At 37.5% G+C, this 12,361-nt stretch overlaps 1 protein-coding gene across 1 annotated transcript in view; it reads left to right on the plus strand.

Annotated features, from left to right (window-relative positions):
- The first annotated feature begins 2,298 nt into the window (after positions 1 to 2,298).
- Positions 2,299 to 12,361, plus strand: part of sfl (N-deacetylase and N-sulfotransferase sfl) — a 28,082-nt gene continuing 18,019 nt past the window's right edge. The window contains exons 1-6 of the mRNA XM_071667994.1: positions 2,299 to 2,491; positions 5,173 to 5,740; positions 7,584 to 7,799; positions 8,496 to 8,748; positions 11,144 to 11,329; positions 12,110 to 12,313. Of these exons, the coding sequence (XP_071524095.1) occupies positions 5,463 to 5,740; positions 7,584 to 7,799; positions 8,496 to 8,748; positions 11,144 to 11,329; positions 12,110 to 12,313 (1,137 nt within the window). The 5' untranslated portion in view covers positions 2,299 to 2,491; positions 5,173 to 5,462. The remainder of the gene's footprint in view (positions 2,492 to 5,172; positions 5,741 to 7,583; positions 7,800 to 8,495; positions 8,749 to 11,143; positions 11,330 to 12,109; positions 12,314 to 12,361) is intronic.

Consider the following 12,361-nt stretch of genomic DNA (forward strand, 5'->3'; position numbering starts at 1 on the left):
CACATGCAGTTGCAGTTTTCTAAACATTTTCAGTTTGTATATATGTAGATAAATATCAATTAAGTTGAATGTCATATCAAATATTTTTGTTTCGTTTCACATGCTTTTGATTATTCCTGAACTTAAATGTAACTTGTTTTCTTATAATTTGGCGTAAAACTTGCCTGATATATATATATATATATATATATATATATATATATATATATATATATATCAGTGATGGATTGCGCAAAAGATGCCTGTGGCATGAGAAGAGTGGGAGGTGGGTTGATTAGAAAGGGTAGTGAGTGGTGGGATGAAGAAGTAAGAGTATTAGTGAAAGAGAAGAGAGAGGCATTTGGACGATATATATATATATATATATATATATATATATATATATATATATATATATATATATATATATATATATATGTATATATATATTCATACTATTCGCCATTTCCCGCCTCAGCGAGGTAGCGTTAAGAACAGAGGACTGGGCCTCTGAGGAAACATCCTCACCCGGCCCCCTTCTCTGTTCCTTCCTTTGGAAAATTAAAAAAGAAAATGAGGGGAAGATTTCCAGCCCCCCGCTCCCTTCCCTTTTAGTCGTAATGTAGCAATTTAACGGTTAAAGCCCTATATCTTACATAAACAAGAGGCACACAATAGACAAAAAGAAGACATGATTACATCCTGAAGGTGGGTGTGACAAAACTGTTAGGGAAGGTTTCTTTTTTTTTTTTCATATGATCTATACAACCAAATGGCATTTACGAAGAAATTATCCCTTTTATCTCTCCATTCAGTAGACAAGCACTTTACTCTTTTTGCAGCAGATTACAGTTTGTGATCAAAACGTTAAAAAGTAATTTAAAAAGTACTTGATTTGCATAAATTTTCATACGTTCCAGAATTTCAAAATGGTCGTAAAATGACGTCATTGGTCTACATTTGAATAGTATAGCTCCATTTTGACCTCGAGCTTTTCGACCTGCATTGTGATCCTCTCTTCTCAAAGCAATTCAGGTCACTACCGCTTCTCAGCTTTTACGCTAATTTTCATGGTTATATACTTTTAAAAGATAAAGGCAAATGCCTAAAGGATGCTTGTGCTGTTTCAGTCAACCTAGATAAGCATGAGTGGACAATTTCTGCGGTGAAGATTAATAAATCAAGTCAGATCTTCGCTGCCCGATGGCCATTAGACGGTAGTTTCGTATCAGAAAAGCACGAAATATCAAATAACGTAGCCCCATTTTTTTTTTTTCTATCGTTGCCAACTTCTGATTTTGATACGATATGTCTGATTTGATAGTCAATGTCCGTCGTGTAGAAATGGCCAAGTCGTTGGTGGTAAGGAATAACGGGGAAATGACTCACGCGGCCCCTTAGGTCGTTGACTCATGGCCCTCCCTCGCCCTTCTACCCGGCGGCCACCACCGCCTCCTCCCGAGAGACAAATAAGACATGCCCGTATATTCAGAATTATCCACCGTCATGTCTCAGACAGTAAGATCTTTTATCCTGATATACTTTGAAGTAGTGGTGGTATTATATCTATACCGTATGTAACAGTGGAGAAAGTTTATTCAGTGATTTGTTTTGGGTCAATTCCTCCCCTCCCCCCATGTTCAGTTGATATCAATTTCTCATCTTTATCTTCTAGATATAAAAGAGCTGATAATTTGCTGTGTTTGTGAGCTCATCTGTGTCCTAATTTAGGCTATTTTTATCTGGTTCTCCAGAGAGAGAGAGAGAGATTTAGGGCCCCTGCCATCCTCACTGGGCCCACCTCTCAAGGGATGATTGCTCTGGGGCCCATACTTTCTCTCGACGCCTCTACCTCATGGATATGGAAGTCCTTTTCCCACAGATTTGACATTTCCAGCATCAAATCAATTGACTTACGACGTCATTTTACAAGAAAAGGAAAGTTAAATAGAATGGTTTAAGAAGAGATGATAATGACCTTGGCCCCCGCTACTCTTGTCCTCTCAAATCTCACATTCCTGATGACAGTAGACGCTCCCTCAGCCACCAAGTCCCTTTAGTTTGACATATAGTTTACTTGAGAAAACTACTGCCATGACATAAAATCATGTCTGTGTAACTTCTGCTTACGGTGCAATTGTATATCTGTAAAAGTAGACATTTTCCATTAAAACATAGATACACTCGACGTTCGTTTAAATTATTTTCTCTGGGTTGCTAATCTAGATGAAGTCTCTATATATAAATAAAAGAGATATACATGTTTCAATATAATCATAACAATAATATGGATTTTTAAATTTGGCGGCAAGTTGTAGCTCCAATATGGCAGCTGCTATATCGCCATCTTTGTTATTCTTATTCATAATAATGTTGAGGTGGCCTGAGGCTGGGAGAGGTGGAACTAAAACACTGGGTCTGCCTGTAGGTCAAGGAGGCCACGGCTGGAGGAACAGGTCGTGAAGGGTCATGGTCGTCACAGACTCGAGGGTCAGGCCGGGTCAATATAATGGTAAGCCTAAAGAAATTTTTGTATCGAGAGAGTTCTAGGGATCACCTATGATTGATAGACGGAAAGCTATGAATACATATTCAATTCTGGATATTATCAGAGGTGAAGAGAATGTGTAATGCTATTTAAGTCATGATTATCATGAATTTCTGTGTAGTAATGAATAATATCAGGTGGTGCCGTGTGTGGTGCCCTGAGCCATCACAAGTCATTGCATTATCACATTAATATTCAAGATCGTTTGGGCTTGGAAGCTGATGGAGTTGGTTGTGTAGAACAGTTAGTGTTGAACATGTAGATTAAGGGCTGTCCACAGTGGTATTATGGAAATGATAGAAAGGTATAGTAATCTACTCTTTGACACTTCGTAATAAAATTTCGAAAATGAATTTGACAGATGCTGTGGAAGTCTAAGTTTTGTTTTCTAACCTTTGATAATGGGTAAATTATAGTTGGGGGGACTGTAAAGATAAGGGAAAATGGAAGATTAATGGAAGTGAAAAGCTCATAGAAATAAACAGGACCTATTGGCCCTTTCGTATTGTAGTGGCTAACATGTCTTAATTCTTATCTTATTTGGAAGATATATGATAGTCATAGTCTTATGTACAATTGCTTGGATGTTTTTTGTGGTTTGTGCTTTAAGTTCAGTAGAGCCCTCTTCTGGTTGCAGTTTGTCTTGATCTCATGTGAAAATAGGCAAGCACCAAGCAACATATTTGCATTTTGGTCTATCTACCTATCTATATCTCTGATTCCTGTTCCAGTTGGAACTCCCTCAGAGGTTTGGCCACGAAAACAGTCTCCATAAGTTGAGAACACCAGTGTCACTTTTTAGCCTTTAGTGCCACACCCTTAACAGGCCAATGGCAGAGGGCAAGTCTAGTGCAGTGTTTTCATAGGCTTCCACTTAATGTTCCTAATGATTATTTCTATCTAATGTTCTTACCTACTACTTCTGCCTAATGTTTCTACCAAATGTTCCTACCTCGATGTTCCTACCTACTACTTCTATCTACTGCTCCTACCATTTTGCCAAAAGGCAGGGCTAGCGCATTGTGCTCACCATAGGAAAATCTAGAGTTAAGAAGAATAAGCTGTGTGAATTAAGTGTTGTCAAGTCTTATGAATGACAAAGAGAGATTGTATGTTTTTAGACAACACTAGGAGTCCACATGTTAGTGAGGCAGAAAGAAGACAGTTGCCTGGGTCAGAGGAGCGTAACTTGATAACCACTAAAGTTCTGGCTCGTTACGCAGATGTCACGAACCCTCCCAATACCCAGGTGGGTGGTACTGGTAATATACCTCCCTTTGACTGCCTACCAACTACTACTTTGGTTTGACATTAGTAGTGCTGCGGCTAAACCTCGGGTAATTTATCATTGCTGGATGCACCTTTTCTAAGATTATGATCTGTGATTTACTCCTATGGCATTGTCACTGCCACTGATATGTGATTTAAGAGTATAGCGTTTTCCTTTTTCACTCCTAGAACTGATCTTTTGATATTTAAAAACTCATTAGTGGTTGAGTTATGAGGAAGAGGGAAGATAGAGTGTGATAGTAGTTAAGTAATGTGAAATACCAATAAGTGTAAAAGCTTAAAGACAATTTGCCTATTTTAGCACTACAGGTGACTTGTGGGTTCTATTATTGATGAAATTTCATTTTCAAAACGTGTACTCTACTTTACAGTGCCATGTATCATTTGGTTTTGATGGTGAACAGTGTGTTTGGTAGTCTAAAGAGACATAGGAATCTGACATGGTATGGGACAGATCCCGTAAGCATTAATTTAATGCCTATATCTGTATAGTCATCTGAACTCACCTAGCATATATGTGAAACTCGGATTCAGTTAGCTTCATAGATTAAGATGCGTGATGACAATCTGTGGAATGCATAAAAGAAAAGGAAATTAGGTATTTCTAGACCCTGCAAACAAGTTGTCTTGTTGTGTTACATCTTATTCAGTCCCAGTTTGTATTTTGACTTATAGACCAAATAAAGCTGTATACTATATAAGCAGGACAAGAACCAGGCGAATAATATGAAGTCAGCCATCCACTGCACTTATTTTATCCATTTTATAACTTACACCGTAAAGATTAATTATTGATTGTCATTATTATGTTTTACATGAGAATCTCTTCTCATTGTAATAACTGTGATTCATCATTATTCATTGTGGGTCATTGATAATTTTTCATAACAGCAAAGTTATCAGATTTTCTAAGATTATATCAGACAGTGTTGTCAAGGTCAGGCAGGCACAATTAACACCACTTCCACTTTTGCTAGAAAACATTCTCCTGCCTCATCTTAGTCAACTTTCAGTGCTGAAAAGAGTCATTCTCTATTAAAATAGTTCCTATAATCTGAAGACAGATCACCATTATTAAGTAATGGAGGATTATCTTTTGCCTTTTCCTCCAAATCTAGCTAAGAGTTGATCTCCCTTACTTTTGATAAGAATTTCCAGTGTTGACATAGAGCTGCTATTCTGGTAGTGTCACCACAGTCCTTTGTAAGTGCCTGTGTAGGGGACTTTATTTCATCAAATGGTGTTAGTCTTTCTGACTGATTCTGTTTACAATATATAGTCTTTTAGATGAAATTATTGTGTTATGTGTAAAATTCATTGTTTATATCGCTGAATTTTGTCATTTACCTTTGCAGGCAGTACTGCTGGAGAAACGATATAGAGCTTAGTGTGTATGGATCAGTCCCAATGTCCCAGCAACAGAGGTTGATACTGTGTGTGAGGTGGCTGAATAAGGCAGTTGCTACAAACTCCCCATGGTTTATGATGGAGCATCGTACTTGGAAACAAATAATTTGGAGGACCTATCCGGTCATCTTCTGCAATTTGTATTTCAACGTTAGGTGAATTGGTTCCTGGAGAGTTTTCCTATGGGGGTGCTAACGGTAACAAGACTCTAGTGGATCACAGATACTTGCATGACAGCATGGAGAGCGAACAGACCTTGCTAAGTTCCACTCCTGTGGACAGTTATGTGTGGGGGGAAAGAGCCTGGGAAGGACCTCATGCTGGGCATCCTACCTCTCAAGATGGCAGAAAATTGCCACTCATTTGTCGCCCGTGGCGACTATGGCACAGGGCCACACTGTGCTTTACAGGTTCAAGAAAAACCTCTTGGCGTCGATACATTCTTGGAGCAGTCATTTTAGTCATTGTGGTGGTGATTTATTCAACCAGTGAGTCTTCTCGTCGCACCTTTATGAGGTAAGCCGCTAGGTAGTTAGCACAGTAGTGGAGGTTTAACTTTTTTTATTATAGTTAGCTAGTAATGATTTATTGCGGAAAGTTTATGATGCTCTCTGAAGGATGTTCTTCTGCATGAACAGGTGAAATGAAATACCTTCCATCCTTAATTGTCATGGTCATGTTAGACTGTTCATTATTTATAAAATCAAATTTTCCCATGTTAACAAATAAAGATCCTTCTTCCTGTCTGTAACACTTAACATTGCATGAACCTGATCTCATATTTAGACCCAGACTTTTATGTGTAAGTATTTAATGCTTCTGCTTAAGGAGTGTTAGTTTTATGAGATCTTTGAAGGAGCATGTTGACTTACTAGTATTCAACAGTTTGTTTTCTTTCTTAGATCTAGTTGCATTTCCCTTTGTCTAGTTTGCTTGCTAGATATTGAGAATATTTGAGTAATGATTATGGTGTCTTGCCCTATGGAGTATTTGGTGAACTGAAATTGTAGTTATCCATGGTTTAGTATGATATGAACTTAGATATTCCAGTACATGAAGTATGATCATAAACATTTGCTGTTGCAGTTGATATGTTCCAGATCATGAAATTAATGTGATATCTTTTTGATGGTTTCCTTTGCTATTTCATTAATATTACTGCTGTGTGATTATTATATACTGTATTACCTTGTCGTATTTTCCTTTTTATGAGACTTTGAAGAGGCTTGGATTTTTAGGGTGTCTTTTTGGTATTTGTGGGGAAATGCTACACATTTTTCATTTTCTTTAAGTAATTGTTTTGAAATTCTTGATGTTTCATTCATTAATTTGTTTCAAGTTATTTTGGAATCACACATTAACAAAATTTTGTTCAATGATTCAATTTATATTTCCAAGAGTTGCCCGATTTTGTGCTTTTCTTTTATAGTCATTGGCTTTCCTTACATTTTTAATTAGAAAGCATGTGAAGTTATGTGGTATTTTCATAGAATGGTTTAGTATCTTTATTTACTACAGTATGTTCCTGTGACTATTCATACCCCAAGTGAAATGGTATCTTAGACCTTCATTTATTTAATAATTACTTAAAGTTGTTCATTATTTCATTAAGCTTGTGAGAGGGAGGTATAGTGTAAGCTGAGTATGATTGCAAGAGCTGAATAGGGTATTTTGGAGTGGTATAGACATTTGGGGAGAATGACTGAAATGAGGCTGACTAAGAGGATATATGTGTCAGAAGAGGAAGCATGGAGGAGGGGGAGATTAAGAAAAAAGATGGAAAGATGAGATGGAGTGAAAGAGGGTTTGAGTAAATGGGACCTAAACATAGGAGAGGGTGAGAAGTTTGCTAAGGATTGAGTGAATTGGAGTGATGTGGTATACAAGGGATGCCATGCTATCAGCTGGCTGAATAGGGGCATATGAAGTGTGTCAGGTGAAACCATGGAATGATCTGTAGAGCTTGGTTGTGGTGTATTATACATGACAACTAGAGAGTGGATATGAGTAAATGAGGGTGTTCTTCATCTGTTCCTTGGGCTTCCTCACTATGCAGGAAACAGTGAACTAATATGAATACCTGTTGAACATAAATACTTTATACTTTATTGTTCTTATATGTACTATTTCATAAACTGACTTAGTAATAACATCTACTCTAAAGGCTTGTATATTTATGACATTTTAAGCTTTTCTGTCATCCTTTCATTATAACATTATCTTTATTCAAGACTTGTTTACTTTACTTCAGTATTTAATGGTTTATCCCTGAGTTAACAATTTCTCTGCAAAAGTTGTTTGTCAAGACGTGGAGGAATTGTTAGCAAAGATTTGTGGTAGATGACTGACAGAGAAGCAGCTTTGTATTATGTTCCAGCTTGGTACATGGCCGACCTCCAGAGTCTTCATTTCGATGCAGCAACATGGCTAACACCACAGTCCCTCATCTACGCATCCCCCCAAAGGCTGTGGAGAACAAATTGCGGGAAGACCCTAAGGTGTTACTTTTTACTGAGACTCAGTACTCAAAAACAGGGAAAGCTATCACAAATATTCTTGCTGCAAATAGAATTAAGTAAGTGTCATGCATTCCTAAGCATGTATTGTATTACCATTTATGATTTTGTGTAGATATCAGATTTCATACTGTTTGCATAAGTGGTATGTCATCATTAGTTTTAGGTTGACTTCTGCCATTGCTGATAAGATTTGCAGGTTTATGAGAATCATAGATGTGAATTGACCTGAAATTGACTCGCTATATTTTACAGTATATAAAATGCCTACCCCCCAAAAAAAAGTGGTCACCCTGCATCGTACATGCTCATGGTTTGGCCAAAGTGGATGTCATCACCAGCACTAGAATACAACCCAGACTCTCATTTGACACTTCTTATGATAATAGATAATCATGTAATGAGAGAAGTAAAATCAGTGTGAGTGTAAAAGCCCCACAATTGATGAAACCATTGATTGGGCTGCCCATGTGTCTTTTGTGTGTCATAGAAGGCATATAAGAGGGGCAAGAGCAGGGGGCTGGGAATCCTCCCCTTCTGTTTATTTTCCAGAGGAAGGAACCGACAGAAGAGCCAAATGAAGATTTTTTTTCTTTGAGGTTTAGTCATATGTTCTGGACACTTCCCTGCTCTGTAGGAAATAGTGACTATTTATGAAAGATATTTTAGTGTTTTGTAATATATTGCCCTGCATGTTTTTTAAGCTCATTTTTTGATTCAACGTGTCAAACTTCATTTTATATTTTCCTTTTAAGGTACAAAATGGAGGTATTGGGTAAATCATTACCTGGGCTGACCAACCTCTCAAGAGGCAAATATGGCACAGTAGTGTTTGAGAACTTTGAGCGCTACCTCCAAATAGATTCCTGGAACCGGGAACTCTTAGACAAGTACCTTCGTGATTACAATGTTGGATTGCTTGGATTTATGCCATCCCATGAAGAAACTCAAGTTGGGGCTAAGCTGCGGGGCTTCCCTCTCTATGTGCATACTAACATGGCATTAGAGGTTTGTATAAAAGGGAGTGTATGTATTACTCTTCTTAATTGATAACTATTTCATGTGTTTTTTGGTTGTTACCATACTCCACTTGCTTATGGTTACACCATAAATGAGAAGCTACCTTCAGCAAGCATGTACCATTATCAATAGACAGAAAGGAGTAGTCTTTTCAAGAAGCATCTTGCTTTAGAGTAGTCCATCATTTGTCTGCTCCTGTGTTGAGTGCCGCCTCAGAATTACAGGAGCCCTGTAAAAGGGGTCCTAGGAGTGTATATGTTTGCTGTATGAAATGTAAGGTATAAATGTTCATAATTTTCCCACAGCTTTATTATGCAAATGATATGTTTGTTGTGAGAAATATACATGATTTTTCTTACACCATTTTATCAATAGGTATTATAATGTTTCAATGGAGCCTTGGCCTTATATTTTCAGTCCTCATCAATGAACTACAGAAATGTGTATCTTTAATCTTTAGTGATAAAAGGCATCATACACCCCGGGGACTAAAAAGCTAAATTGCTTAACATCCCCTCCCCTTTGATTTAAGACTCGTGCATTTACCTCTCTCACCACCTTTTCCATAAACAAATTCAACAACCATGGTGAATTAGAACATCCCTGAGACCAAGTGCAGCTTCAAAGGGAAATACTCACTTTTCCCTCTCGCTGCATTTAGTAGCTTTCCATTTACCCCATATCTCCTATGTATGATTTTTAAGCATTTGTCAAAGTCATTGTATATTATCATTATGTATATATATTCATGTAGTATGATAAAAAAAAGATGCTCATAATGACGAGCAAACAGTAAAGGGTGTGAAAGAAATTAAAGTGCCACATTTAAGGGGATGCTAAGCAGCATGGATTTGCCAACTAATAAACTCGTCAAAAAATTGTATGTTATAATTATTTATGTAGTTTTGATATGACACCCTTACATTGCACATCTTGACATTATGGCATCCATAAATTGCTTAGAAATTACTTCGATAATGGTGAAAACAAAAAAGAAGTGAATGAATCATAAGTGGCTGGTAGCCATAAATTGAATGAGTCATTGTTATGTTTGAAGTTTTAGCCAGCCACCGAATGGGGACAGGTCTTTACTGGACCCTGGTGCCATTTCCTGGTTAGGAGGTGGTTATGCAAGTGACACGGGAAAGACAAGTTGTCTTTTGACAGCTTTTGACCTTAGTCATATTGGAAAGTGAGAAGGACTGATGTGTATTATGACTACTTGCGATTGGTGGTTGAAAGGTTTAAAGCAAAACATCATTCAGAGGCAGCTTTGTGCAGGACCCACCTGTATGCACTATGAATATATTATTTATGTATTTATATATTTATTTATTATACTTAATTGCTGTTTCCTGCGTCAGCGAGGTATTGCCAGGAAACAGACGAAGAATGGCCCATCCACTCATATACTCTTATGTATTTACATAAACACCCATACACACACATATACATACATATATATAACAATATATACACATAAACATGTATACATACACATACACAGACATATACATATATACACATGTACATATTCATACTTGCTTGCCTTCATCCATTCCTGGTACAGGAAACAGCATCACTGTCCCCTGCTTCAGCATGGTAGTGCCAAGAAAACAGACAAAAAAGGCCACATTCGTTCACAGTCAGTCTCTAGCTGTCATGTGTAATGCACCAAAACTACAGCTCCCTATCCACACCCAGGCCCCACAGACCTTTCCATGGTTTACCCCAGACATTTCACATGCCGTGGTCTCAGTATGCCACATTGTTCCAATTCACTCTATTCCTTGCACACCTCTCACCCTCCTGTATGTATTATCTTTTTTTGCATTTGATGTGTTAGATGATATAAAAATGGGTTTTTGATGAACTCTTTAAAGTGAATGATGTATGCTGCATCATCAAAATGTTAGCATAAGTCTTTTGTTTTGTTAGGTGATGCAGTATATGTCATCAAAATGCATGTGTAAATTATTAGGATAACATTACATGCACTTTTGAAATGCCAAGGTGTTAATTCTGGGTGAACTTCTTTATTTGTAAAACTTGTTCACAGATGAGCCTAACAGAACTTTAACAAAGTGGTGCCTCATTATACAGACATAACTACTTTGTCAGTGGTGCATGTGCATATGAAATCATACCCAATAACTAAGTCAGTGCTGCACATGGGACAATACCTAAGAAGCTGCTTGACCTGGCTATAGAAGTGATGTACAGGGTTCCTGGATTGTCATAGAAGATAGGGTAGCATGAGAGATGAAAAATTAGGGATCTGCTGGTGATTGTCATGCTCCTTAGAATGTTTCCCCCCTTTAGTAAAACCTGTGTTCTATATTTCAATTTTTTTTAAGTTTATAAGTTGTTCACTTGTTTTCAGAATATCAGCCTCAACAATGAAAATCCAGTCCTACAACTAACCAGAGCTGGAGGAACCATCACAGATAGTTTGCCAGGAACAGACTGGACTGTGTTCACTCCAGATGATGCTACCTATGTGCCATTAGAGTGGGCTTACTCTAGTTTTCCTCAGTACTCTGAAGAAAGGCTAATCACTGCTATTCTGGTGAGTGGTTGGCAGGTATAAGTTTTCATGTATCCACCATAGCATAGCAGACACTTAGGGTTCACTTGATCTTTTGTCATGTGTTGTTTGCACAGAAATCTAGAGTTATCAAGAATGAATTGTGTATGTTAAGTATTGTGTAAGTTATGTTTAACAAGGAGAGATTGTATTTTTGTGCATATAAAGCCAGCATTACACATTTGGGCAAGACAGAAAAAGCCCTCCAGCTAACTGAATCAGTGGAGTGCAGCTGAAGTACTGGCTCACTATACAGCCATCACTAACCCTCCTAATACCCAGGCAGTTAGTACCAGTAATATAGCTCCCTGGTTAGTGGTTGCAAATCAGCTGCTATCTACCAAAATAATATTTTATCATGATATTCTGCTTCCAGTAACATTTTTATTCATGTAAGAAAAACTTGGGCTTGGAACTTCAGAGTTGCTGCATTTATGACTTGCTTTGTCTAGGTTTGAAAGTTAGTCTTTCTTTACAGAAAACATTTTCTTTGCAAGGTGTTAATAGCCTTAAAGGATTGTTTTATGAAGGGGAAAGAAAACCTGGCATATCATGACTCAGAGTATGCAGAATTTTAAAACTTTAAAGTTGTGTTTGATTCAAGGTGTTATGTGTGCTAAATTTTTAAAAGAATTGATATATGCTACATTTTCATTCTTTTAAAAGAGTTTAAAGGGAGAATTTTGTTGTGACTGTGAGTTCCGAACCGTTAAGTGAAATGAGAAAGTTAAGTTTTATCTCTGAATATGATGATTATTTCAGGACAAGGGCGACTTTGATGGAATTTCTCGTGTTTTATTTGGGAGCAACTTGGACTTCTGGCTTCACCGGCTGCTGTTCCTGGACGCCTTGTCCTACCTCAGTTTGGGGCGTATATCTGTTTCTTTGGATCGTTATATTCTGGTGGACATAGACGATATTTTTGTAGCAAAGAAGGGGATTCGCATGAATGCAGGTGATGTAACGGTGAGGATATTAAAAGTTCTGTCTTTCTTCATCATTTTGGGATAGGAA

Source organism: Panulirus ornatus, chromosome 2 (assembly GCF_036320965.1).
Source record: "Panulirus ornatus isolate Po-2019 chromosome 2, ASM3632096v1, whole genome shotgun sequence".
Lineage (NCBI taxonomy): Eukaryota > Metazoa > Arthropoda > Malacostraca > Decapoda > Palinuridae > Panulirus > Panulirus ornatus.